The following is a 24143-nucleotide window of genomic DNA, read 5'->3' as shown; positions in this document are numbered from 1 at the left end:
TATGTATTTATATTGAAAAACCCAGAGAAAATTTCCTTATATTGTATTATTGCAGAGGAAAATACCTTTCACAATCTTTTGCCCCTTACACTATGGCCTATCACAGCCAGTAATGACACCTTTCTGTGACACACAGAATTGCCATCTCCTTCAAAGACTGAGAACATAAATATCTAAATAGTTTTGCTTAATTTCTAATAATTATGACCAGTCTGATTCACTGGAAAATTAGAATCTGCAGCTGTGAAAGGAATATACTGTTAATCACCTTTTACTGCCACCATTCTCTAAAAGCAATATGACACTTTTACAGAACCTGCACCCTTCTCCTTGCCTGGTGCTTCAGTACAAGCATTTAATAACTTGGAATAACTTCCATACCTTCATTTTCCATGGCTAGAATTGTCTAAAAGGCAATTCAGGTGAAAGTTCCCAGCAAAGCTTCTAGCTCTGAGTGGAAATCTACTCAAAAATATGCTGGTTCTCTTAATACAAAAGCCACCTGCAGGATCTGACTACAGCACTAAACTATGTGGATTTTGCTATTTATTTTTATTGTGGAGTTATTATATTATGTCCTTGCCACTAAGGGCAGCAAACAGCTTCAAATGCCGTGTACCAGGATACTGTTAAGGAAAAAGTCAACAGCATCCAAAATATGGCTATGAGCTTAAAAACATCTGCTCCATGCCCTCAAATTTTCCAATGCCAGGCACATCATCCCACTGTCTGATCAGGATTTACTGTAGCCATGAGACCTTTAATGGGAATATATGTCCAAAGAAAAGTGGAGACTGTCAGGGTGACCCTCAGACAAAGAGGGTAATGAGGCAAAGGGGAGATGCACCTGGGAGAATCGTGCTGTGGAGCAGAATGATGGAAATGAGGAAATCACAACCTGTTGAGTTAGATAAACAGCACCAAGGCAAGAGGGGTTAAAAAAGGAGAGAACATGTTAAACAGAGCCTTGGGAGGACACAGGTGAAGGATGGATGTTCATAGAGGGGCAGCAGAGACTGAGAATGAGATGTGTGAGTACAGTGATACACAGGGACTGGTGGGCATGGAGTGGGTGATGATGGGGGCTATTTTACAGTGTCAGGGAAATACCCCTGTGGGTGAAATAAACAGTCACAATCACAAAATGCCATCAACCCTAGGTAAATCAGAAAGCATGGAGCCCATGAAAAAATGTTTTAGCTCTCTATAATCTACCCTCTTTATCTGGTTATTTCTGTTCCTAAAGACTGCCAGAAACTCTCACTATAAACAGATGAAGAGATGGAGCACTTCTCTTATGAGGAAGGGCTAAGACAACTGGGATTGTTTAACCTGGAGAAGAGAAGCTTCAGAGTGACCTAATTGTGGCCTTCTGGTACCTGAAGAAAATTTACAAGAAAGATGGAGAGATTTACAAGGGCCTGGATTGGCAGGACAAGGTGGAATGGCTTCAAATCAAAAGCAAGAGGGTTTAGATTGGATAATAGGAGGAAGTTCTCCCCTGTCAGGGTGGTGAGGTCCTGCCACAGGTTGCCCAGAGAAGCTGTGGCTGCCCCTGGATCCCTGGAAGTGTCCAAGGCCAGGCTGGACAGGGCTTGGAGCAAACTGGGATAATGTAAAATGTCCCAGCCCATGGCAGGGGGGTGGATCAAAATGGTTTTTAATGTCCTTTCCAATCCAAACCATTCCATGACTCTATGGATAATGCCCTATTAAGGCAAACCAGATTCCCCACTTCTTCCCAAGGGTTGGGAGCCTCAGCACTGTCACCAGCATGGTATTGACCTTCCAACCCACTTCAGCACAACCTCATCTAGGTATAAACTAAGGACACATGTAGCTATTAAAGTATTTTGAAAATGTTTTGGTTTTTTTATTCCTGGAGCTGCCTGGGCCTCCACAGAACCATCCACCGGTATTTCTATGAGTGGCAACAGCTCAATATGAACTCAGAGGTGATATTTTCCCTAGGAAGCCAGCAGCACTGTGGGCCTTGGTGAGAGAGCTCTGGAGAATGAGCACAGAATCACAGAATCGCAGAATAATGAGGTTGGAAGAGACCTCTAAGATCATCGAGTCCAACCTGTGTCCTGACACCTCAGCTCAGAGTCTAGACTATAGCACCAAGTGCCATGCCCAACCTTTTCTTAAACACATCCAGAGATAATGATTCCACCACCTCTCTGGGAAGAGCATTCCAGTACTTTATTATTCTTTCTGTGAAATCTTTTGTCCTAACATCCAGCCTATACCGTCCCTGATGTAGCTTGAGGCTGTGTCCTCTGTGTTTGTCAGTTGCTGCCTGGTGGACACTCTGCACACCCCAATGTGCCAGGGCTCTGTACAACGAGCACACTCCGCACACCCCAATGTGCCAGGGCTCTGTACAACGAGCACACTCCTCACACCCCAATGTGCCAGAGCTCTATTAAGAAGCACACTCCTCACACCCCAATGTGCCAGGGCTCTGTACAACGAGCACACTCCTCACACCCCAATGTGCCAGGGCTCTGTACAACGAGCACACTCCTCACACCCCACCGTGCCAGCGCCGTGCCCCAGCGGCCCGGCCGGAGCGCTGCGCCTGCGCCCTGCGGCCGGGCCCGCCTGCGCTGGGGCCGGGCGGGGAGAGCGGCCCGGGGCCCGCGGGCCGCGGGGGCTGCGGGAATCAGCGGGAGCAGCGGGCACCGGCCGCCCCCGGAGCCCCGGGATGCGGCTTCGCAGCTGCGGCAGCCCCCCCGCCCGCGGGTTCGGCAGGGCCGGGGCAGCGGCGGCCTGAGGCCGCGGATGGGCGGAGCGGGAGGAGCCGGAGCCGCCGCCGCCGCGATGGCTCAGGAGAAGATGGAGCTGGACCTGGAGCTGCCGCCGGGGAGCGCCGCGGCCCCGGGCGACGGCGGCGGCCTGAGGCGGTCGAACAGCGCCCCGCTCATCCACGGGCTCAGGTGAGGGGCCCGGGGCGCGCCCGGCCCGGCCCGGCCGTGCGGGGGCTCCGCGGCGCCTCGGGGAAAGCGGGTTCCTGAGCGCTGTCCCAGGCTGGGAGGGATTTAGGGAAGATATCCTGCTCCTTCCCCGTGTGGAGGGGTGCGAGGGAGCCCGGGAACACGGGCTTCGGTTTTGCTGAAACGCTTTGTTTTCACCAAGGTTTGCTGTGTGTTATAGAGAAACACCGTTGCTGTTCTAACAATCGCGATGATTTCTGTAATGGATCAAGTCTGAACAGAATAAATCACTGCTCTGGGTATGATTACAACAGTAAACGCTTTCGGAACAATCAGGCAAATTTGGTCAGGAAGGTCATTTCACGGGACCTTGACGTAAGTTTTACATTTAGTGTAAAACAGTGTGTCAGGTGTCCAGGAATTCTCCTGGGTGATGCTAATTTCTGTAGTATGCATTAGTGGGAGAAATGCAATGCTGTGTGGACAGTCGCGCTTGGATGTTGCCACCAGGCTGTGGCAGGTCTGTTTGCAGGAGGGCCGGGTGTTTGCCAGGTCTGCCTCTCCAGCCGACAGCACAGTGGCAGTGCCAGGCAAGGGCCAGGCGAAAGCTTTCAGACAGCTAGGGATTCTTGCATAGTGTTGTTTGGGTAAGTTTATAACCCAAAGGGCTGTTTCTTTTCTCCTCTGGGCTCTTGAGGAGTTGGGAGATGCCCCATCTGCTACATGGTGTGGTTTCTATCCAACTCTAAGGTGGTCCATGTGCTGCTGTTAGTGATGTGTCTGCATTTTGGGAGAGCATATTGACAATAAGTTTCATAAACTGTAGGATGTTACATGATACTTCCTGGTGGATTGATTTTTTTCCCTTTCTGTTTCAGTAAGGAACTGGGTATCAAGTGATGAACAAATCTCATAGCTCTTTTACCAAAATAGTTAACAGTGTCTGACAGTTCAGACAAAATACCACTTCTTGCATATTCCATCGTGATTTAATATGAAGTGAATGTAATTTTGATTATTTTACATATTCACTATGCTAGAACTCCCATTTTACATTTTGGTGCAGTATAGAAAGGTTGTGTGTGTGACAGCTCTCCCCTGGGAGGTTTCTGAGCAGGTGAAATAATTATGTAACTGAGATAAGATGTTTTTTTAATCTCAGCTTTTGTAAATTGGAAATTGCAAGACCCTTGAGTCTTAAAAAAACCAAAAAAACCCCAAAAAACCAAATTATTTAGTTCAGGGTCTGGGCAGATAGAAGGGTAAGCCTGAGCTCTTGCCTTGACACTGTGCATACACTGTGGGTTAGGTGTTCATACAAATAAAACTGAAATGCCATTGAACTAATCTGAGGTGATTGCAGTGGTTTGCCTGTTAGTTTGGAATTTTCCACCAGAATACTGTTTTTGCAAGATTGCAGCTCTTGGCAAGAAACTTCAGTTTTTCCCAGAATGGCTTTGTTGGGTAAACTGAAACAAAAGCTCTTGCTCTTACACAGCTTGCTTTTTCTCCTCTGTCTCCTGTTTTGACTTCTTCATTTTTTAGTAAGGAACTTGGAAAATGAGTTGCTATAGTTCCAGGCAACAGTTATATACTTATTATATAAGTAATTTATATCACAAAAGTTTTATTTCACAGAACTTTTAACTCTTGCTTTTGTGCCAAATTAAATTGATTTTTAATAGGAACTGTAGTTTTCTGTGAAAAGTAAGTCTGAGGTCTGACCAGTTCTGGTATTTTTGCAGGGGAGATTAAAGATAGGATTATTTGTAGGTTTATTTTTCTCTCCCTCTCTCTAGTTAGCACTGACAGTTGGGCTCAGGCTATGGTAAAGTGGGACAGGATTATTCCAACCTGTTTTCTTGACTCAGACCCTGGATTTCAGGATGTGCTGTTTGTCTTGTGTTTGCATGCCAACCAGTACATCTACCCTGAAGAGAATTGGGGCTCTTTGCCTCAGCCAAAACTCATCTCTAAGCATCTTGTCATGGATCCCTTCAATTTCTCCTCTTCCTCCTCTGTCAAATGGCAGCAAATGTTTGATCTCTCGTGGGCGTGAGCTGAGTGAAACTTCTTGGCAAATTGTAAATGATGTCTGGTCCTCTGTACTTGACATTTTGGAGAAAGAGAGTCTATGCATTTTTCTTGGCAGAAAGTACAGTGCTTATGCCAGTTGCTGTTGACTTTTATTTCACAGTATAAGCTTTATTTGTTTTTTATTTACAGCTACATAAAAGCTGTCTAAAACTTATGTGTGTAACTGGTGTGTTTTAAACTAGAGGATTCTGACAATGGTGTTTTATGGAAGTGCAGTAGGATTAGCAGTCCTTACAGCAAGGTAGTGATGTTGGTCAGGTTAGTTTTAAATAAATTATGTTTGGGAGGGCTTTTGTTCATCCCAAATTAGCAGCCAGGAAAAATAGATAAAATGTAATGTCTTGTCATTTGAATCTAATTACAGAGTTACATTTGGATTTGTTTACCTGTGCAGTTCCTCACTGATTTTTGAGTGTGGGGATTGCAACTTTTTTTTTCTAGTGACCATAAAAGTTAGTTTATTTCTGCAGTCGCATTTGTTAAGTGCTGATCATTGACTGTTGATAATACTGGTGATGACATGACCAGTAAAACTTGCTTTAGGAATCAATATAACTAAAATTGCCTTGAGAAAGAAGTTCATTTTGTGTCAAATAAATAATCCTATACCAATTCAATTGATACACTGCTGTGGGGCCTTAAAAACTGGGTTTGCTGTAAGTTTAATTTAACTTTTACTGGAGAAATGTTTCAGAAGATATTAAATATTTGTAGTGATAAGATTTATCAAGATGCTGTATTTTTAAATTCTATTTTTTCTGTGGAATCTAAGCTGGTTTCAGTTGCAAGCCATTTATCTATTTGTTCTATTGAATGACATTTGAAGCAATATACAAGCAGCAGCCATTCCAAACATAATAAATCCCCACAGTCTAAACAATTCTTCAATTATTCTGAAGACACAAAATGATTAATTGAAATCATTAATTGAAGTGGCTGGGAATTGGAGGATGAACAAGTTGATTTGCACTCTCTGCCAACGAGCTAAAAGACTCCTTACCTGCCTGTCTCTGGAGTGCTTTGTCTCGACAGGAGAGCTGTCACAGCCTTTGAAACTGAGCTGATCTGAAGAGGAGCATTTTTGCAAGGAAGGAAATGGCTTTTGCATTTGACAAGTGTTTCTTTTCACAGCGATCACTCCCAGGTGTTCCAGGGCAGCGTCCTGCGCACCCGCAGGAACAGCACCACCGTCATGAATCGGCACAGCCTGGTAAGGAAACTCCTGCAGCAGCCCCAGCAGGGGCCAAGCACAAGTGTGCAAACAGGAATAAACAAAATTAGACTGCAGTCCGTGAAACTAATACCACCAGGCTCTAGACTGTGACATTAATATGCTGTAGCTGTAATGAAAAGTTACTTACAGATCATTCGCCTTGCAGAATGCTTGTATTTCATTGTGATCATAACTTGGCTTGTAAAATTGGTGTTCCAAGGTAGAGTAAGAAAGGTGGCTTGTTAAGAAAATTAATTATATGACTGTACTGTTAACAGTTATCAGTGTCTTAAATGATTTTGTTGCTTAAGAAAAAAGTACAGACAAATACTTCAGCAAAGGTTGCATCTGTAACAGAACCAGAATAGTTATATTGAAGAAAGATTGTGGAAAAGCATTTCTCCTGCTGGGATGAAAAAACTGAAAGAAAGTGTTGTGGTGAAGATTTCTTCATCAAGTCTCTTTCTTCATGTTTTTAGGGCAGCAGCTTAGTGAAAATCTGTTTGTGCTTGTGGTCAGGCAAGAGGAGAAAAAAACAAAGGCGAAAGCTCAGTTTATTGTGTTTGCTGAAGATCCTCAGTTGTTGGCTAAAAAGATGCTAATTCAGGGTGCCTTGCCCAGAACTTGCTGGGAAGCTGGAGCAAATTCACTGATGGGCTGCTCTTCTGCCTGCCCCTCATAAATGTTGAAGTCTCCTGGACTTAGCCAGTGTTTCCATCTTCATGGGATGGTTCCTAACCATTCCCCTCACACTAATTAAAAGTGTCCTTCTTCACTCCCAGCTGATCAGGTGCTGACAAAATACATAAAATTTTACTTGCATTAAAAATCAAGTTCCCCACTGACTGCTAGATCAGTGCCTTGTCTGCTTTGAAATGCTTCTTTGAGTTGCCTGGTTTATGGTTCTGTTGAATATTGCAGGGAGGATGGAACTGGAAAGGATCTTAGAGATTCTCATCATTCTGTGATCTTAAACCAGGATCATCCACAGATGAATGATTTTGTGATAAATTAAATTTTCAGTATCAAGGATCCTAACCAACCTTCCCCTGTATTCTTCCTATAGCAAAGAATCACATTTAGTATTATGGTGTTAGAGATATTCTAAGGAGTTAGATCACATCCATTTTTGTAAATTAAATTTTACATAAGGAGGTGCTAAAGTGTATTTCATGTATTTCAAAACCCACTTCTTTGTATTTAAGAAAACTAATCCAAGTTTTACTGTAGTGTAAGCTATAAGAGGGTTAAAAGATTCAGTAAGCAGCTCAAACTTCTTTATTACAAGTATTACAAGCACAGCTTAAACTTTGCATTTTTTTAAACTTTGTGGAAAAAAAGTTGATTTCAATGTTTGCCTAATCTGTGTGGTGTTCCCTGTCAGGGGAACAATGGGAGTTGCTAAAATCTCTGTTAACTGGAGACCATACAACATCAACTCCATCTTCAATGCTGTCCCAGTTGCTCAGGTGAATTCCACAATCTGTTTTTGGGAGTAGCTTCTCCAAATCTCAGACTTCAGCTGGTTTATAATGATAACTGCAAGGGCAGTGGTGCCATTTGGGCTGGGGGTTGATTGCAGTTTTCTGACACTACATATAATTGCCAAGGAAGGGTTAACCAGGCTCAGTATCTGCAGTTTATTTTCTTCCAGGAGATAGCAGTGAGTAAATGTTTTGGTGTTTTTTGCTTTGTTTTGCATGGCTGAGGTTTTTGTTTTGTTGCTTAGGCAGAGCAGTTGGGTCTGTGGTTAGATGTTTAGGTGTTATTTCAGCAGAAGTTGATGTTAAATTTTTTCTTTTTTTTTTTTTTTTTTTTTTTTGTGCTGGGTTCAGTGGCTGTGCTGGCAGGAGGCAGAGGGCACTGCAGGGCAGGGCAGAGGCACCTGTGCATCCCCTGCTCACCTGGGCACTGCCTCCTGCCAGCCTGGCACTGCTGGGGCTTTACCTGCCCTGGAACACAGTCTCTGACACTGAGGGGGAAGGGGTTTCTCTTCTCTGACATAGTCTAATGATTTGTAATGTTTTTATTAATCCTTTTGCTCTCTTAAAATCTTGGGGATGTGAGCAGCAGAATTTTAATAAATGGGTTCAGTGTAGCAAGTATCCTTTGAAAGTGGCAGGTTTCTTTTCACAATAATTCAATCAAAAGATGCCAATAGAGCAAAAGTGAGTTTTACACACTGCCACAGCAATGATGATGACTTGTTGGAAGCAAGATGTAGGACCCTCAGAGCTGTGTTAGTGCATCAGACCCTGCAGAGGAACACTTAATTGTCTTTTTATATTTTTTGTTTTATACTGCAAGCCACTGTTTTTGTACATATTCTATTAATGTCAAACCTTAAAGTATGTGGATCACAGTCATAAAATTAGAATATAATGAGTGGAACAAATGCATTTCTACTGTGGAATGACAGAGTGAATAGGCAGGAATGCACTATTGTCCAAATCCTTTTCTCTGTGTGAGAATCAAGGTCAACTCAAGGTCTGCATTGGCTGGTGAAGCTTGGAGGAATTTTTATTAGGAGCATAGGATTTTTGGGAACCCAGCATAATAATAAAGCTGACCTAAACTGGACTTTTAAAAGTAGCAAATGAAAATATTATAGCTGTTAGCCTTTAGTATTATATATTAGGATGACTAAATTCTGGCACAAGTGTTAGTCATCCTCTGTGTGAGCCTGATAGGCTGAATTCCTTTGTGAGAAGCAGGGTGTGATGTCTTTGTGTTTGTTTTTTTAGAAGGAGGGTTCTGGATGTATGAAGCATTAATGGTCTGTGTTAGCTTACTCTGTCAGGCAGCAAAATCCTTGTATTCTCCATGGCACTTCTTAGAAGATGGTGCAGTAACAGTTAATTGGATATTTGTTAGTTCTCCAGCTTCAGCATGATGAAGAGCTCTAGTAATGTTTTGTGAAGCAGATGGAGCCTTATAATGAATGAAGTATAAAAACACCTATATTAATGTAAGCCTTACTTGCTGAACACATCCATTTTGCAAAGACACCTTATTTTTTGGAAGGATTTTCATCTTGCAGAGAAGTTAAACCTCTATTCAAAGCTTTGGTTTATAATTTTTGTTCCCTGAATGGCTATGACATAAATCAACTGAGGGTTGACAATGTGAGGGATGGGAAATATATGAAAAAAAAATTATATTGTGAGAAAATAATCCCTTTAAATTACTCATAAATTTTGGATGTGCAGCTTTAGATCATAGCATTCCAGTGAGATCTTGATGCAAAACTGTCAACATTAACAGAAGACCATTTTTAGTGACGTCTTCTCTGATTTCACCCAAATTGGTGAAGCTCTTGAGAAACCATAAAGAAAGTGTTTAACTCTTTGTTAGCCTTCTAATAGCTGATTTTTTTCACCTGTCAAAATACTCATTTATAGGCAGGCAACAATCCAGGAACCTTTTTGTACAATTCATTATATTTTTAAAGGATCTATTGGGGAGCTTTCTGAGATCACTTAAATGAAAATAAATATTCTGAATCACATAAAGGAAAATATTTATGCCAACATATATACCAGAGGTGACAGTGTGCTAGTGAAAAGCAGCTCCATTCTGTGGGGCAAGCTGTCAGTTCTAGTTGCCTGGAAATGGAATGGAAGCCAGGCTGATACCAATTAGCATCTGTGAGCCTACAAAGCAGTGTAATGTGGAAATACACATTAACATGTTCTTGCAAGTAAGTAATGTAGTTTAGATATACACTGAGAATGTTATAAGTGATATTTTTTAAAATGAGGTTATTTTTAGTTTGAGGCAACACTACTAACATTTCTGTGGCACTTTTCCCTCCCTTCTGCTGTGCTTTCAATTCTATGTGACTTTGTTTTGCAGTTTGTGCCATCGTCTCCCATCCGTATTCCTAGCAGCCGTCTGCATCAAATCAAACAAGTAAGTACAGATTCTTCTAAATGACTTTTTTATAGGTGGCTGGGTTGTTTTTTTTTTTTTTTGCAGTCAACTGGCTGTAGATTTTATTTTCAAACTGCCTGCCCAGTTCCACGTTTCATGAAGCAAAATGCAGCAAGGAGAAGATTTGAGCAGAGAGAGGATTCTTAAAACGGACATTTTAGAAAGGAAACCTTTAATGTAAACCCTTAGGGTAAAGTTTCACCAAGTTTTTGGCAGCAGTGCCAGCATAAATATTCAGGGCCAATAACAAAGTGTTCCTTAACTTGTGTTGGCACAGGACTTTTGTGCAGCCAGAAAACGAGCAGGATAAGGAAGCACTCTGGCTGAAAAATAGTCTGTACTCTTCTGGCTGGGCTATTTTTCATCTGTATAATTTTCTTATCCAGATCCCTGTACTTGTGCTGTCACAGCAGGAATGGAGGGGGAAGGGCAGCAGAGCAAACACTGGGGAAGGGGGGTGGTGTGGGGAATATCTGAGCAGGCTCAAATAGCTCTGCTCCCAGCCAGCACACTGCAGCCTGAAGACTCCAGCTTTAAAATCAACAAGCTCAAACTCTTGTGTCTCCTTCATTTTATATCTCCACTTTTTTACAGTAGAATGGTTATAAAATTGGTTTGAAGATGCTTAGGTTTTTTTATTTTTTTTTTAGCTGGCTATTTTTCAATGAATAGGCTTGATTTTTAAATGGTCAAAAGTTAAGAAAACAATATAATGCCTCAGGCAGCATTTTTAGGGTATGGTGCCTGAGTGGTGGAAGGCACTTCTGCTTCCTACCTTGGTTATTTAAGGTAGTTGCACAGTAATCCTGAAGAAAATAATTGCTTGCTTTCATTATGTAAATAATTTACTGGCTTAAATAGACTCTGAAGTACTTGGGTCAGTTGTACAGCTCTTTTTATCAATATAAAATGCTTAGGATTAATATGTAAATATCATAGAATCATAAATTAGTTTGGGTTGAAGGGGACCTTTAAAGGTCATCTGGTCCAACCCTCCTGCAGTGAGCAGGGAGATATAATGAGAAATATGCTGAGAGCAAAGGAATTAACTGTTGTGGGTCTGCTCTATTATCTGAAGTAAAATTTGATAATTCAGTCTTCTGGAAAATGCTTCTGCATTCATGTTTGTGTCATCCATTTATTAAAATAAACAGAGTAATTTTCTAATTTGAGCATTAGATTCACAGGTTGGAATTAATTCCATGTCCTGTATACTCACTGAGAACTTGTGAGATGCAGTTCTGATCTCTTTCAAATCTGAGCAAATTATCACACAGGTGAAGAAATTAGACTCTTCCTACTTATGATGAGGATTGTGAAGATGTTTAGTTGAACTTTTACTCTTGAATTAGGGAACCTGTTCATTCACTGAACAAGCTGGGTAGCATTCAGTTTATTTTAAGGAATGGTGTCTGCCTAAGAGGAGATTGAATCGTGTTTGTACTTGGTGTTAATGTTTAGCTTAATTTTACATATTTGATCCATTTTAATAATATTTTATGGAGTTTTTTTTAGAAAAAAACCTCACTGAATCCTGAATTCATTGTGTGCAATGCAGTGTATTGCAAATGAGATGCTGACAAGTGTCTAGTTAGTCACTAATCCATAGAGTAAGGTAAGAACCCAGCCATGTTTTTGAGGTTTATCTGTGCTAGTGTCCCCTTTGTAAAATTATATTTACTCAAGACTGCATAAAGGTGCTCTGGCATGTGCAGAATTTCTGGTTCATACTATCATTATTCAGTTTTGTAGCTACCTCTTGGTTAGTAATGAAAATAAAGCTGCTTGGGAAACAATCAGCTCACATAAAGCACTTCTTACATGATGGTCCCTCCTGCTACATCTCTGTCTCATCCTCTCCTCCTCACTCCTTTCCATGGATGAGAACTTGAGGTTATTGTTGCTTAACCAAGCTGAATTAAATTTTCCACATGCCAAAGTGAAATGAAACCACAACTTTTCTGATTTGCTGGAAAAAAGTGAGTTGTTTTGGTTTTTTTTACCTTACTTCTTCATGTGCTAATCTTTTAGGAAGAAGGGATGAATTTGCTGAACAGGGAAACCGTTCGTGAAAGGTGAGCACCAAGGCAGAGCAGGGAGTCCCTGCAGCTGTCTGTGGGCCCAGCACAACACATTTCTTTTCTTCTTTGTAGAGAAGTGCAAGTAGCAATGCAGATGAGCCACTCCTGGGAGGAGAGCTTGAGCCTGGTAATGCATTCATGCTTTAATTTGTGTTTCTATCATCAGTATCAGGACACTAGAGACTCTCTCATGTCAACATTTCCTTTGATAGTTTGACCTAGAGTTAAGTTGCTTGTATAGCTCTGCTTTTGATCAGTAATTTTTCACACTAACAAGGCATAGAACTATCAATTGTTCAAGGTACATGTGGGCTCCTTGGGCTGCTGTATCAAAAGGAAATTGCAGGTTGTCTGTCTATTCAAATTTTCTTCCATGTTCTGATACTCTCCATGTAATATTTAAGGCTTTTTTTTTTCTTTTTTTTCTTTTTTGTTAAGCATAAGCTCATATATGGCTGCCTAAAAATTGTTGATATGATGTAGGGTAACTTTGGGATTTCACACCAGTATTTTCTTGTTGAGGTACCTGCTTGTAAGATTAATTATTTGTACTGTTTATAGAGTGACAATGATTTTGACAAGTCACTATCACCAAAGCAAGTAGACTTTGTTCCAGTTTCTCCAGCTCCTTCACCCACACGAGGAATAGGGAAGGTGAGCAAAATGTGGTAATAATGGTTTTATTTTAAGTAGAGCTAAATAAATTCAACCAAATTAGTAGCAAAAGATAAAGCCACCTGCTCTTTTCTACCTCAGCTGCAAATAAGAAACTAGAGAGTAAATAAAACCCCCTAAAACCCCAAACCAGAAAATACCAGCTGCTCATCTTGGGGATGTGAATTTCTGTGGAGTGTTCAGCTGTTATACTGTGGTTAATAAAAAACAAATAATTCTGTTTAACCAGAGTACAGTGAAATAAATCTGCATGAAAATTGAATGTGTCCAATTTAAATTATTTTTCTCAGTAGCAAAAAGTGGTATCTCAGTATACCAAATGACTGATTGCTGTATTTGATACTAGCTTATTTCTCTGCAGTTAAGCATCAATTGTTACCACATGGTAGTGATACAGTATTCATAATAACACAAACTCTTTTCCTCTCAGCAATGTTTCTCACCATCTTTGCAAAGTCTGGTGAGCAGCAGTGGGTTGCCTCCAAGTCCCAGCCCAAGTCCAACAAGGAGATTTTCAAGGTAAGTGACCAGATCATATCAGTGATAGAAAATTGAAGGAGCTTGTTCATAGTAGGCATTTGAAATACCAGAAATTATTGTATCCATAATTTGATTTCTAGCACAAACACAACTTCATATACTCTTGTAAACTTCAGATTTTACAGTGTTGTAAAATGTTTGTCAAAACTCTCATGTCATAACATTGGGAAATGGCTGCATTGTGGCATCTGCCTTCCCAGCATAGCTCTATACTGCTCTCATTCACATCTTTAGTAATTGAATTCTGAGGGAAAGAAAACACAAACAGCTTTAGGGTTTGTTACTCCTTTGAGTGATGTGGGCATACAATTAAATTTTACTAGCCTCACAGTTCAGCTTGTCAACTGGGAAGTAGTCAGTGCCTGGATGAGAGCTTTTAGACTGCCCAGTTGGGAAATCATATAATTAAACATTTCCTGCTCAGTTCTGTGCTTCCTGGCCCATCTTCAGAGGAGAAAGAAAAAAAAAAAAAAAAGGCTTGTTTTGGATAAACTATTTTAATGCCTATTTTTCTTACTGCTTTCCACCCAGTAGTTTCTTTTCTGAATATCTTTTGATTCTTTTTTCAACCTTTCTCTTTTAATGGTGATCTCAGTGCAGCATTTGTCTTCTTCTAGCAGGAGAAGCCAGAGTCCAATTAACTGCATTCGACCAAGTGTTCTTGGATCTATCAAAAGAAAAGGTACAGTATTTAAATAGGTTTGTTTGGCAGATACAATAGGCCAACTTGTTAGTTTTATAATAATTCATATAACTGTCTTCATAATTCTACCCAGTTGGCTGATGCTTCAAAAATAACAGAAACAGCAGAGAAACAGAAAAGTAACAGAACATATTATCCATAATGAAATAGACAAATCATTAAATTAGATTTTACTATTCCATAAAGCTTTTAATTCCATAAAGCTAATAATTGTTTTGTTCTAACTCCTCCCCATTGCTGTGGTCATATAGATGTGATAAAAAATCTGATGTAACCTGCTTAACAAAACAATAAATACAACCATTGGTATATTTAACTGAAACAGAAAACTCTGAAAGTCCTGGTTAACTGAAGCACACAGGTACTGTACATTTAAAATAACTCTTCAAAACCCAACACTGATGCAAATGCCTGGTTGGCACCTTACAGCTTTATTAGGAAATGTTTCTCTGTCTTTCTGCGTTTTTCTTCAAGTTTAACTTCTGGAAATTTTATTGCACCTATTTTTATCTCTTCAAGCTTCACCTTTGTTACAGAACATGTCTGGCTCTGAGGCAACTTTTAAAACACTTTTATTGAGTTCTGTCATAGCCTATTTGAGCATATATCTATCCTCTTCTAGAGTGTTTGGAAATCAAAGTCAATAGAAAACTTCTGTGATAATCCTGGAGCTTGTTCCTTTTTCTTATTTTCAGCTTCTCTGCTCTGGTGGAGCTGATGAACTGATAGCTGGATAAATTGAAACAAAAGGATTATTTTTCACTACTGAAGAATAAATATCTGATATCTAAGCCTTAGTTAATTATTCACTAAACTGTACTGAAGCTTGGACAAAATGGTTCCAGGAAACAGACAGTCTTTAAAATTTCAGCATCTAAATTCTCTGTTCTACATATGAAATATTGTGAGTTTGAACCTCTAACCTGTTTGCTCTGTAGAAGTACAGTGAAAGTAGATTTTAATTGAAATGAGTCATAATTTTTATTACTGGTATCTCTTCCCAAAGGTGTGACAGAGATGGAAGATCACCCAAAAAGATTATTCCAAGGATCCAGCAACATGCTAACCCCTGAGGCTGCACATCAGGCAGACCTTGGGGCATGGTAAATGCTGTGCTGTTTATTGTCCCTTTCAGCAGAAGCATTGCAAATATTTTTTTTTTTCCTAGCTGTGATAATGCTTGAAGTTTTGTGTTTGTTTTTGCCTTTTTTAAATAGAGATATCTCATAATGTTACAGCACTGGAATCATCACAGTAAATAGCAATGTTCCCTACAATTCTGCAGTTCCTAGGCCTGACTGATAATGTAGGGTGTTGAGCATTTTTAGGAAAAGACACATCATGGATGAAAGCTTTTGGAGTCTGATTCAAAATGCAATCAAATGTGAATGCTGATGCTTTTTTGGGTGAATTGGTTTTGAATTATTAGGTTTTTCTTCTTTTCCCTTGCTCTTAGTCACAGAGGAGCATGAGTCTGTCTGATCCTCCCTGGAGGGTCAGAGGAGCTGGGGAGCAGATAAAAAGCACTTTGTTAAAAATGGTAGGGATTGGTAATAGCAAGGGATTTTGATCTAGTGTTTTAGTCAAAAGGTTGATCATACATAGGGTGTGCCTACACAACTGTCAAGGGTTGTTCAATGTGTTTCTGTCTTTTTGCCTCTCAGCTGATGTACTCAAGTCATGTAGAAGCTTTGAGTAGCAATAGCAAAATTGATGTTTTAAAGGTACTTTAAAAACATCTTTTTTGCACATCCTGTTTACACAGGGGATAGTAGTGTGGGTTCAATTGCTGCCTCTTGGTGTAGGAGATGGTAATTTAAAAAAATCACTTTGCTGCAATCACTGATGATAGATCAGCTGTAGTTACAAATTTGTGTCCTGTGAAATATGTAATACAATGGAGGATGGACAATTTCTTATTGGCTCTCTTGGCAAAAAGGCCTCTGGCTGCTGTGCTGGCCCAGGGCTTTGAGGATGGAATAAAGCTGGCAGTGGATTGTTCAGTCTGGAACTTCTGATCTGTGCCCCGTTTCTGGGTGAGCAAAGGAGGAAATGTGCAGAGTGTCCTGTGTGAGTGTGGAAGTGACTGTGTGTGCAGCTGCAGCTGTATTCAGATCACAGGGGCTGCTGCTCCTCCAGAGGTGCAGCTGTGTGTTTGGAATGGCTTTGGGCTGGTTTTGGGCACTTCCCTGAGCCTGTGCCTCGTTTCTCACGCCCTGGTGTCACTCTGTTTTCAGTCTGTCCTCACACACCCTGGATGACAACAGGAGCAGTGCAGGCTCCTCCTGTGACTCCCCAGCTGAAGTTGGCACCAGCACAGACTCTCCAGTGTCACTCTCTGACTCCAGATCTCCGTTTTTGCCCGTGGATCTCATGGCCAAGTTACCCATGAACTGAAGCAGGAATTGCTGCTGGGCACAGGAAACAGGCGAGATTCGCCCAGACTCTGTTGTGTGTAACCCATTCTGTTCCTCATAGGAACTTCCAGCAATGTCATTACTTCTAGGAAACTTCCAGAACAGTTCCTTGAGGAGGAATTCACCTTTCTAGTGATTTGTATGACATTTACTACGATACAGAAGCATTTGGGCTGCAGGCACGTTGGGTGCTCACGTCAGCCAGCAGGCTGCTGGTTTGCAGTGGATGAGATCTCCTTGCATGAGTTACAAACACTGTACATGTGTCCTGCTTGTGGAAGACTTGGCTTCCCAGCAGCCTGTGTCCTCCCTGCCTGTGGAGGAGCAGATAACTCACATTTCTCCTCAGCCTAAAACCAATGAAGCAGCTTACTAATTGTTTCTATTCCCAGAGTGTTAGATATTTATATTTTTTTCTTCTTCTTCATATGAAAGGGAGAATATTGCAGGGGGAAAATTGATTATTATTAATATTATTGTATTCTATTAGGATTGGCTCTTAATCAATTCTGTATTCCAGTGGATGTCAGAAAAGAACACATGGGTGAATTGTCAAATTCATATGTTGGATTCTATTAATGATCATTACTGCTGTTGTGACTAAATCTAAATTAGGTGTGGAACATTCTTCTGGAGTTTTGTATCTGGCGTTTGTTTCTTTTTCTTCCCCATTTAGATGATGTATAGAAGTGGTAGATGCTCTGTTAAAGGTCTTTTAATAGGGAAAAATAGTGACAATATTTGGAAAAATACATTAAATCCTGATATTTTAGTATTTAGTACTTCAGAAATGCATTATTTTAAGTCAGTATTTGTCCTCATATATGACAGATACGGTGAGGAATCTTGAATGCCTTTTTACAGCCTGAGGCCATTAAACATATTTAATCTGTGCTTTATTTCCTGATGTTACTTCCTCAAACAATGACATCAAGTCATTTCTGCTGTTGAAAACTTCAGATGCTGGTTGGAAGCCTGGAATCTGGTAATCTGAGATGCTTGAAGAGTCAGTGTGTTGAAGCATCCTGATCTCAACTCTGAAATTCCCCAGCCAGGAGGAAGAATTTGCAGCCCCCCATGGACAGCTGTCTGGGATTGTGCAGTGACACCCTCCTTGGGGTTGTGCAGCTGAACTCCCCCAGCTGAGTCCCTCTTTGTACATGTCTGTGTATCTGTGCTGTGTGGTTTCAGATCTTCTCTCCAGAGGGTTAAGAAAGGAGCAAAATGTTTTATTTTTAAACGCTAAATCTTTGTAGTGTCATAAAGTGAGAAAAGTATGGAAACTTCCTCAAGCAGGAGGAAAATCTGTCCTGAACTCTGTTGTGAAAGATTCACATGGATGAAGTTTTGACTGACAACAGCCATCAAAACGAGAAAGGGATGACTTGGAGTGCAAAGACCTGGCAACCTGAGGGCCAGTGACCCATTTCTGTGTGTCCTTATTATAGAGAGAAAATAGAATGTATTTAATAGTCTGACTCTGTTCTAGTTAAGATACAACATGGTTTACTTCTGGTATCATTCCTCTTAAATTATTGTAATAATCACCCTGCTGGTTGCAGTCCCTCCCCGAGTGCAGCTGCCCTTTGCCCCCAGCAGATGCACACGGACTGTTTGCTCTCTCTGCTGAGGCAAAGTTTGGCTTTGCAGTTTCAGGTTTGTGCCAAAGAGTTGCTGTGCATTCACTCTTCTGTGGTGAGAGCAAGACTGTTTTTTTAATCTTGCTTATTTCTTAAGAATGAACCTCCTGGTGTCTCTTCCAGTCTTTGTTAGAGGACACATCATATAGGGGGGTTTGATAGTTGAGTGTGGGTCAACTTGTCTCTTTTCTGTTGAATATTTATGCTATTTTTCAAATAAGTGCCAATAAATGGAAAAATAAACATGTTTTGCTGTTTCTGCACTTTTTTAGATAACCATATTCCTTCTGGGATTAAATGCTTTCTTTTAAAATCAGAATATCTATTGTTATTTACTTCCACCCAGTTTAATTAACATACAAGTAGGTATTAAAATCTGCAGCAGACTTACCTTGTTTTCCTCATGCAATGTTGTCTTGCAGGTCTGTGACAACTCTAGGAACAAAGAAGAATAAACACAAACATTTTTGAATACAAGTTACATGTTTATGTAATCTAGTTTATACCTAGAGGAAGTTATAGTGAAATAGTTGGGAAGAGAGAAGCTTCTGCTGGCTGGTGGGAAGTACTGAGGATCTTAACTCTTGGGAAGAAGTGGGGAGTCTTTGTGGTTTGCTTTAATAGGGGAGCTAATCATAGAATTATGGAATGGGTTGTGTTGGAAGGTTTTAAAACCATCTCATCCATCTCATCCCAGCCCCTGCCATGGGCAGGGACACATTCCACCAGACCAGGGGCTCCAAGCCCCTTCTAGGCCAGCCTTGAACAGTTCCAGCGTTGGGGAGTCCACAAATAATGCTGTTGGAGGAGAGTGAAATAGTTATTTGCCTTTATCTGTTCCTCTCCCTGCTTTTGCAAAGCAGAAATTGCATTGAAGTTGTGGGAAAGCATCTCAGTGTTTTGTCTTCACCAAGAAGCTGCAGTTTTGCTCCCTAGAGTCTGGTGACACATACAGGGTTTTTTCAAACTGAAATGAAAAATTTTCGAACCAATTACACTCCAGAATATGTATCTGGATGCAGGGAGTCAGGATGTTATACAATGCACAGAACCAACCCTGTACTTGTCTAGAAACTCATGCTTTCAATATTGCCTCTGCTTCTCTCTGGGCTTCTGCCACGAATGGCACCTTCCAAAAATCACACTCGGGTTCAGCACTTCCTTGGTCTGGTTGAAAATGATCCTGCAGGATTTGTTGGCAGTTAGATCAGATCTGGGGCCACTGTATCTTCCTTGACAAGTGATGGGTGTTTTTCTTCCTTCCACCTTCTCCAGAGTGACACAGTTGCTGAGGGAATGTTGGTAACCGTGCCAGTGCTCAGGGGGCTGTATTTTTGGAATGAACCCTTCAGTGGTTGCTGCATTTAGCAGAGGGATAGACACTTCCCTCTGGAAGAGAGCTCCAAATGCCAGGAAAATTGAGCCTCTGCCTCATCTAGATTGACTTGCAGGGTCTTCTGTGTGTTGCCAGTGAGGCAGGTGACCTGAATGCTCAGCTGAGCAGCTGCCCAAGGTCCTCCTGAGATCAGTGTAAAAACTTAATCCTAAATTCTTTCTTCTCACCTATTTTCAGAAAACTTGAATGTAAATGATCACCAACCCATAGAAACAAAACAAGTCTCCAGAGTCTGGTGAGGCTGAGATATCTCCATTTATAGATGTGTGCTGTGGTTCCAGTATCAGTGCTGTGTGTCAGTCCAGCCCTGCTATTGTGCAATGATTTGCCAGGGGAGTGGCTGGAGGGACCTCCAGCACTCCATGAGCTGAGAACAGCTTGTGCCTCCCTTGGCAAACGTCATTTCTGAAATGTTCACTTTATGCTGTTGTATTCTTGCATATGCTGGAGTCATAACTCATTCACTTAAAATAGAGAGCTTCAGGAGTCATAATTAAACTGTGTGAGCTCTTCCTACCCTGTTTTAAGCAACCTTTCTCATCACCAACAGGCAGATGGAGTTTAAGTTGATCTCTCTTCTCCTGGAAGCAACAAGTTAAAATATTTGTAAATGACACTGAATGTTTACAGCTAGAGTACAGTAATTAAAACCTTACTGACACAGAGAGGAGTGCTTGGCAAGAATCCTTTTCAATAACTGGGTGTAAAAATTGTCACTTCAGGTTCATTTTCTAGGGGTGATTTTTTTATCTCTACCAGTGGAGTCTTCCCATTTCTGCCTATCTGGTGGGAGCATCCTTGTTTGATAAACTTGGCAGCAGTTGTCAGCCAGCCCAGGCCTTGCTCAGGAGATTCTTTTCCTCTGGCATGGAGCACTGGAGGCTGACACCCTGCACCCCAAACCCAGACCCCACACCCTGACACTGCTTCCACCACTGGGGCTTGTGGTAGAAGCACGAGAGAGGAGGCAAAAAAAATAATCCACGGAAGGAGAGTAACCTTGTTTGACTTTCAGTAGCTGGCTCAGGAGCAGAAATTTCAGAAGGGAGGAGGAGTGGAGTGCATTCAAACCAAAACCAAACCAAACAAGCCTCCACATGCCTTGGTGCTGGCTCCCCTGTGTCTCTCAAGGAATGGTGAGACATCCCCAGTGCCACAAAGATTCCTCAGACAAATGTGGCATTTATCAAATTAGAAATTCTTCTGTTAGTTTGGTTTCTTGTTCTTTTATTTGCTTCATAAGAAGCAAATCAGAAAGTGCTTGCTATTTTAAGACTTCCTTCCACAACAAATAATTGTATGTAAATGTTTAGAATTTTGCTGGATGTCAACCCAGGTAGGAAGAGCTGCTCAAGAGGAAACAGATTTTGCTGCAGGGACTAATCTTTGGAAATGTGGTTCTCCTGGTTCCTTTTTGTCCTTATGTGGAGAAAAATCAAATCCCTGATGTGCATAGAATCAGGTACTGTGCTGTCTTTCAAGCCTGTTTAAATCACTGCAAGAGGCTTCCTGCTAAAAATACATCAACATCCTTTCATTTTAAGTGCATTCACTTCAGCAGTCGGTTTGGATTGTGGAGATTCCTGGCAGATTCCTGAGGGAAAGGCGCTAATGGGTTTGGTGATGTTGATGGAACAGGAGTTTCCAGAGCCCTACTGCAGTTTTGTCTCTGGATGATGTTTTTTTTGTTTGTCAAAGCAATTGTTCATCTAATGCCTTCATGTTCATACCTCAAGCCACCGAGTGTGCAGTTTTCTAGAGAACAATGCTCTCATTTTGTTACTGTAAATCATATTTTGCTATTGAAAATTTTATGGCTAATTTTTAAAATTTTTTTTAAACTGGAAACATGGATGTAAGTTCCATTACAGGGTGCCTGTTAGTGAGGTAGACCTTCCTACCAGCCCTTTTCCTCACAGTGAGGAGACACCCATAGCTGTAATCATGCTTGTGCTCTTGCTGAAATTATTTCTTTGCAATTTCTGCTGTTTTGAAGACCAGTGTGGTCGCTTTGCTGCATGTAATTGCACATTGTATTGTCAGCCTGGTCGTACAGCTTTGCAGATTTCCTAGAGCTGATGTGCATTAGCTACAGCTCATTATCTATAGTAAACAGCTCGTTAGCGTTCAGTGGAGAGCTTCTAAAGACAAAAATACACCCAGAAGTGAGTGAGTGTATCCCCTTACTCGGCTTTAGCTGAGATGCTGAGTGTTGCCTGCCGGTGTTCGTTCCTCCAGCTCTCCTTTTGGGATGATGCTCTTGTTCTCCAGGCTCCTTTCTCTGAGGTTGCTTTCTGTAAATGGCTCTTGCTGACTGCCTAGCGCTGGTTTCCCCATCCTCACCAGCTCCTGTGGGGCACTAACAGTGAGTGATGGGCTGCTGGCAGCAGTGAACCTCACTCTCCTGCAGTGGTTTCAGCCTTAATTTAATTTCCTCAGGCAGCACATTATGCCTGCAGCAGAGACTCCAGCACTATTAACTCGGGCTGTTTCTCCTCCAGCTCTGTGGGAGTTGGTGCCTTCCCTATTCTGAGCTGCTCCAACCCAACAACTCCAAACCCACCTGACAGACAGGATGATTCAAGGTTTGGGGGGTTTTTAAGGCCTCCTGTACAAGAGGTTTTTTTTAAGACCTGATCCTTAAATTCGATGTTGCCCTGAGTTTGAAGTGTGAGATTCACACCCCTGACAAAGGGGAGATGGAACTCGGCATTTATAAGGAAAGTGAGGTATCTTAAATGTATGTTAATGAGGACTAATGTATAATGATTTATTACCAAACCTATTTGGCAGCCTCTTTCCAGTTTAGGCTTGTTGATTATCAGATACTTGTACGTATGAAATAATATATGATTTGCTTTGACAGTTCTTAATTAGCTGATTGCAGGATTTCTCTGTTTTTTTTGTTGAAGGCACAGTTCTGTGCATGGGCTCCTCTTGGAGCTGCTGCAAACATCCCTGTGGAATGGTTTTAAGAGGAGCAGTGACTGTTCCCATCTGACAGCAACGCCCCATTGTCTTCCTGGGGCATGTTTTGAGACATGGCAGCAGCAGCAGCAGCTCAGCTTTTCCCTTTGCAGGGGCTGGTTTGTTTCCAGGGTTTGTTTCCAGCTCCCTGGGCTCCATTATCACCTCTGATCCCCTCTGATCAGCAATTCACTGATTCCCTGGCAGCCCCTCCTGCCCCTGGAGCTCTGCAACAGTGCACTGGGTCTACTGAAGTTTTCAAGTTTTCTCCTTTAGGGAAACACGATCAGCTCAGGATTTTCTGATCCAGACAAGCGCAAACTCCTAGGGAAGATGGTGTTCCCACCTCAGCAGCTCTGCCCCTTCTGCTGCCAGCACGGCAAGTGCTGGGTAAACACCGGGATTGTTCCTGCTGGCTGATCTCAAAGCCCTCCCAGCTGTCTGCTGGAAATACTTGCCCACTGCAAGGAAATGACTGTTTGTTTGTGTTAGGAGGCAGGAATGGGAAATGACGTGAACACTTAACTGTTTTTCCTGGTGTTTCTAAGAGGTACATTCAGTGTCTCAGGTCTTATTTCCAAAGGCATTCAGTGTTTTTTGAAAGTTTAGTATGTAAGTGCTAAAGGTATGTGCATGCACATAAATATACATAAAATCAGGAAGTATCTTCCAAATTTTGTGTATCCACCTGGTAAAACTTTACTGGTGCCCTGCTATGACTATGCTGTAACATAATTTGATATGTTCTCCCTCAGTGATGAATTGAAAGAGTCCTCAGGTCTTGTTTTCCCAACTGGGATAGATCTGTGATTCTGCAGTGTGCTGCAACCTCCCTGAAGGAGAAAGAAGTCAGAATTCACACTTGTCATGCTTATTTCACCCCAGCACCAGTTTTATCTGCCGAGTTACTCTGTGCATTTTTTTCCCCTGTGTGTTGTTCCTCTGTTGCCTTGTCAAAGAAGTCGTCCAACATTTTTAGTCTTTTTGGTTGATGATAACTTTTTGTTCTTGATTTCTTTGGTTAAGGTGTTTTTCTAACCCAATCACTTCTCTTCAGATTCCTTGAAAATGGCTGCTGGCATCTGTGTCCTGTGATCTGCCCTCTCCCTCATGTACTGTCCTGCAGGACTGAGGCAGCTGCAGGTGTCAGACCTGGTTACAGTCACCCAGGAGCTCCTACAGGTGACACTGTCACTTCTGCACTTGCCTGGCAAAACAGGCTCCTGGTCCATGACTGGAACACCAGGATATAGAGGGAAAAAGGGTTTGTGTTGGGCTTTTTTAATCAGCTTGGGCACAACAAAATGTTCAGCCTGGCTGTTGGGTGCTAAGATAAGGCACCACATGGGACTTTTATCTCAACTTCTGCTCCATTCCCTCACCTTTCCCCAGGCAGCAGCAGGTCAAAGCACCTGGTGAAAATCAGAGTTCACAGTGCAGGTACTGAGGAACAGTGAAGCTACAAGGACAGAGCCTGCAGTGGCAGGAAAACTCTGACCCAGCTCAGTGTTGGAAGGAGGTGCTGTGCCTGTGCAGGCCCTG

General features: G+C 41.7%; 1 protein-coding gene across 3 annotated transcripts; it reads left to right on the top strand.

The window, feature by feature from the left end:
• Positions 1-2583: 2583 nt before the first annotated feature.
• On the top strand, positions 2584-18557 carry LOC306808486 (P2R1A-PPP2R2A-interacting phosphatase regulator 1). Of its 3 annotated transcripts, none has more exons than XM_079319113.1 (10): positions 2584-2942; positions 6168-6246; positions 10105-10161; positions 12214-12257; positions 12336-12390; positions 12825-12917; positions 13369-13457; positions 14099-14160; positions 15188-15284; positions 16419-18557. In XM_079319113.1, exons 1-10 carry the CDS (start codon positions 2788-2790, stop codon positions 16576-16578), a joined length of 891 nt encoding a protein of 296 aa, XP_079175239.1. In that variant the 5' UTR covers positions 2584-2787; the 3' UTR covers positions 16579-18557. The 3 variants fall into 3 exon arrangements, with proteins under 3 accessions (XP_079175239.1, XP_079175238.1, XP_079175240.1); XM_079319112.1 differs by having other exon boundaries at positions 14096-14160; XM_079319114.1 differs by lacking the exon at positions 16419-18557 and adding an exon at positions 15846-16281 and having other exon boundaries at positions 14096-14160.
• The last annotated feature ends 5586 nt before the right edge of the window (positions 18558-24143 follow it).

Source organism: Erithacus rubecula, assembly GCF_903797595.1.
Source record: "Erithacus rubecula genome assembly, chromosome: 15".
NCBI lineage: Eukaryota > Metazoa > Chordata > Aves > Passeriformes > Muscicapidae > Erithacus > Erithacus rubecula.
Note: the sequence above shows the minus strand (reverse complement) of the source record. Positions and strands in the feature narration are given on the sequence as shown.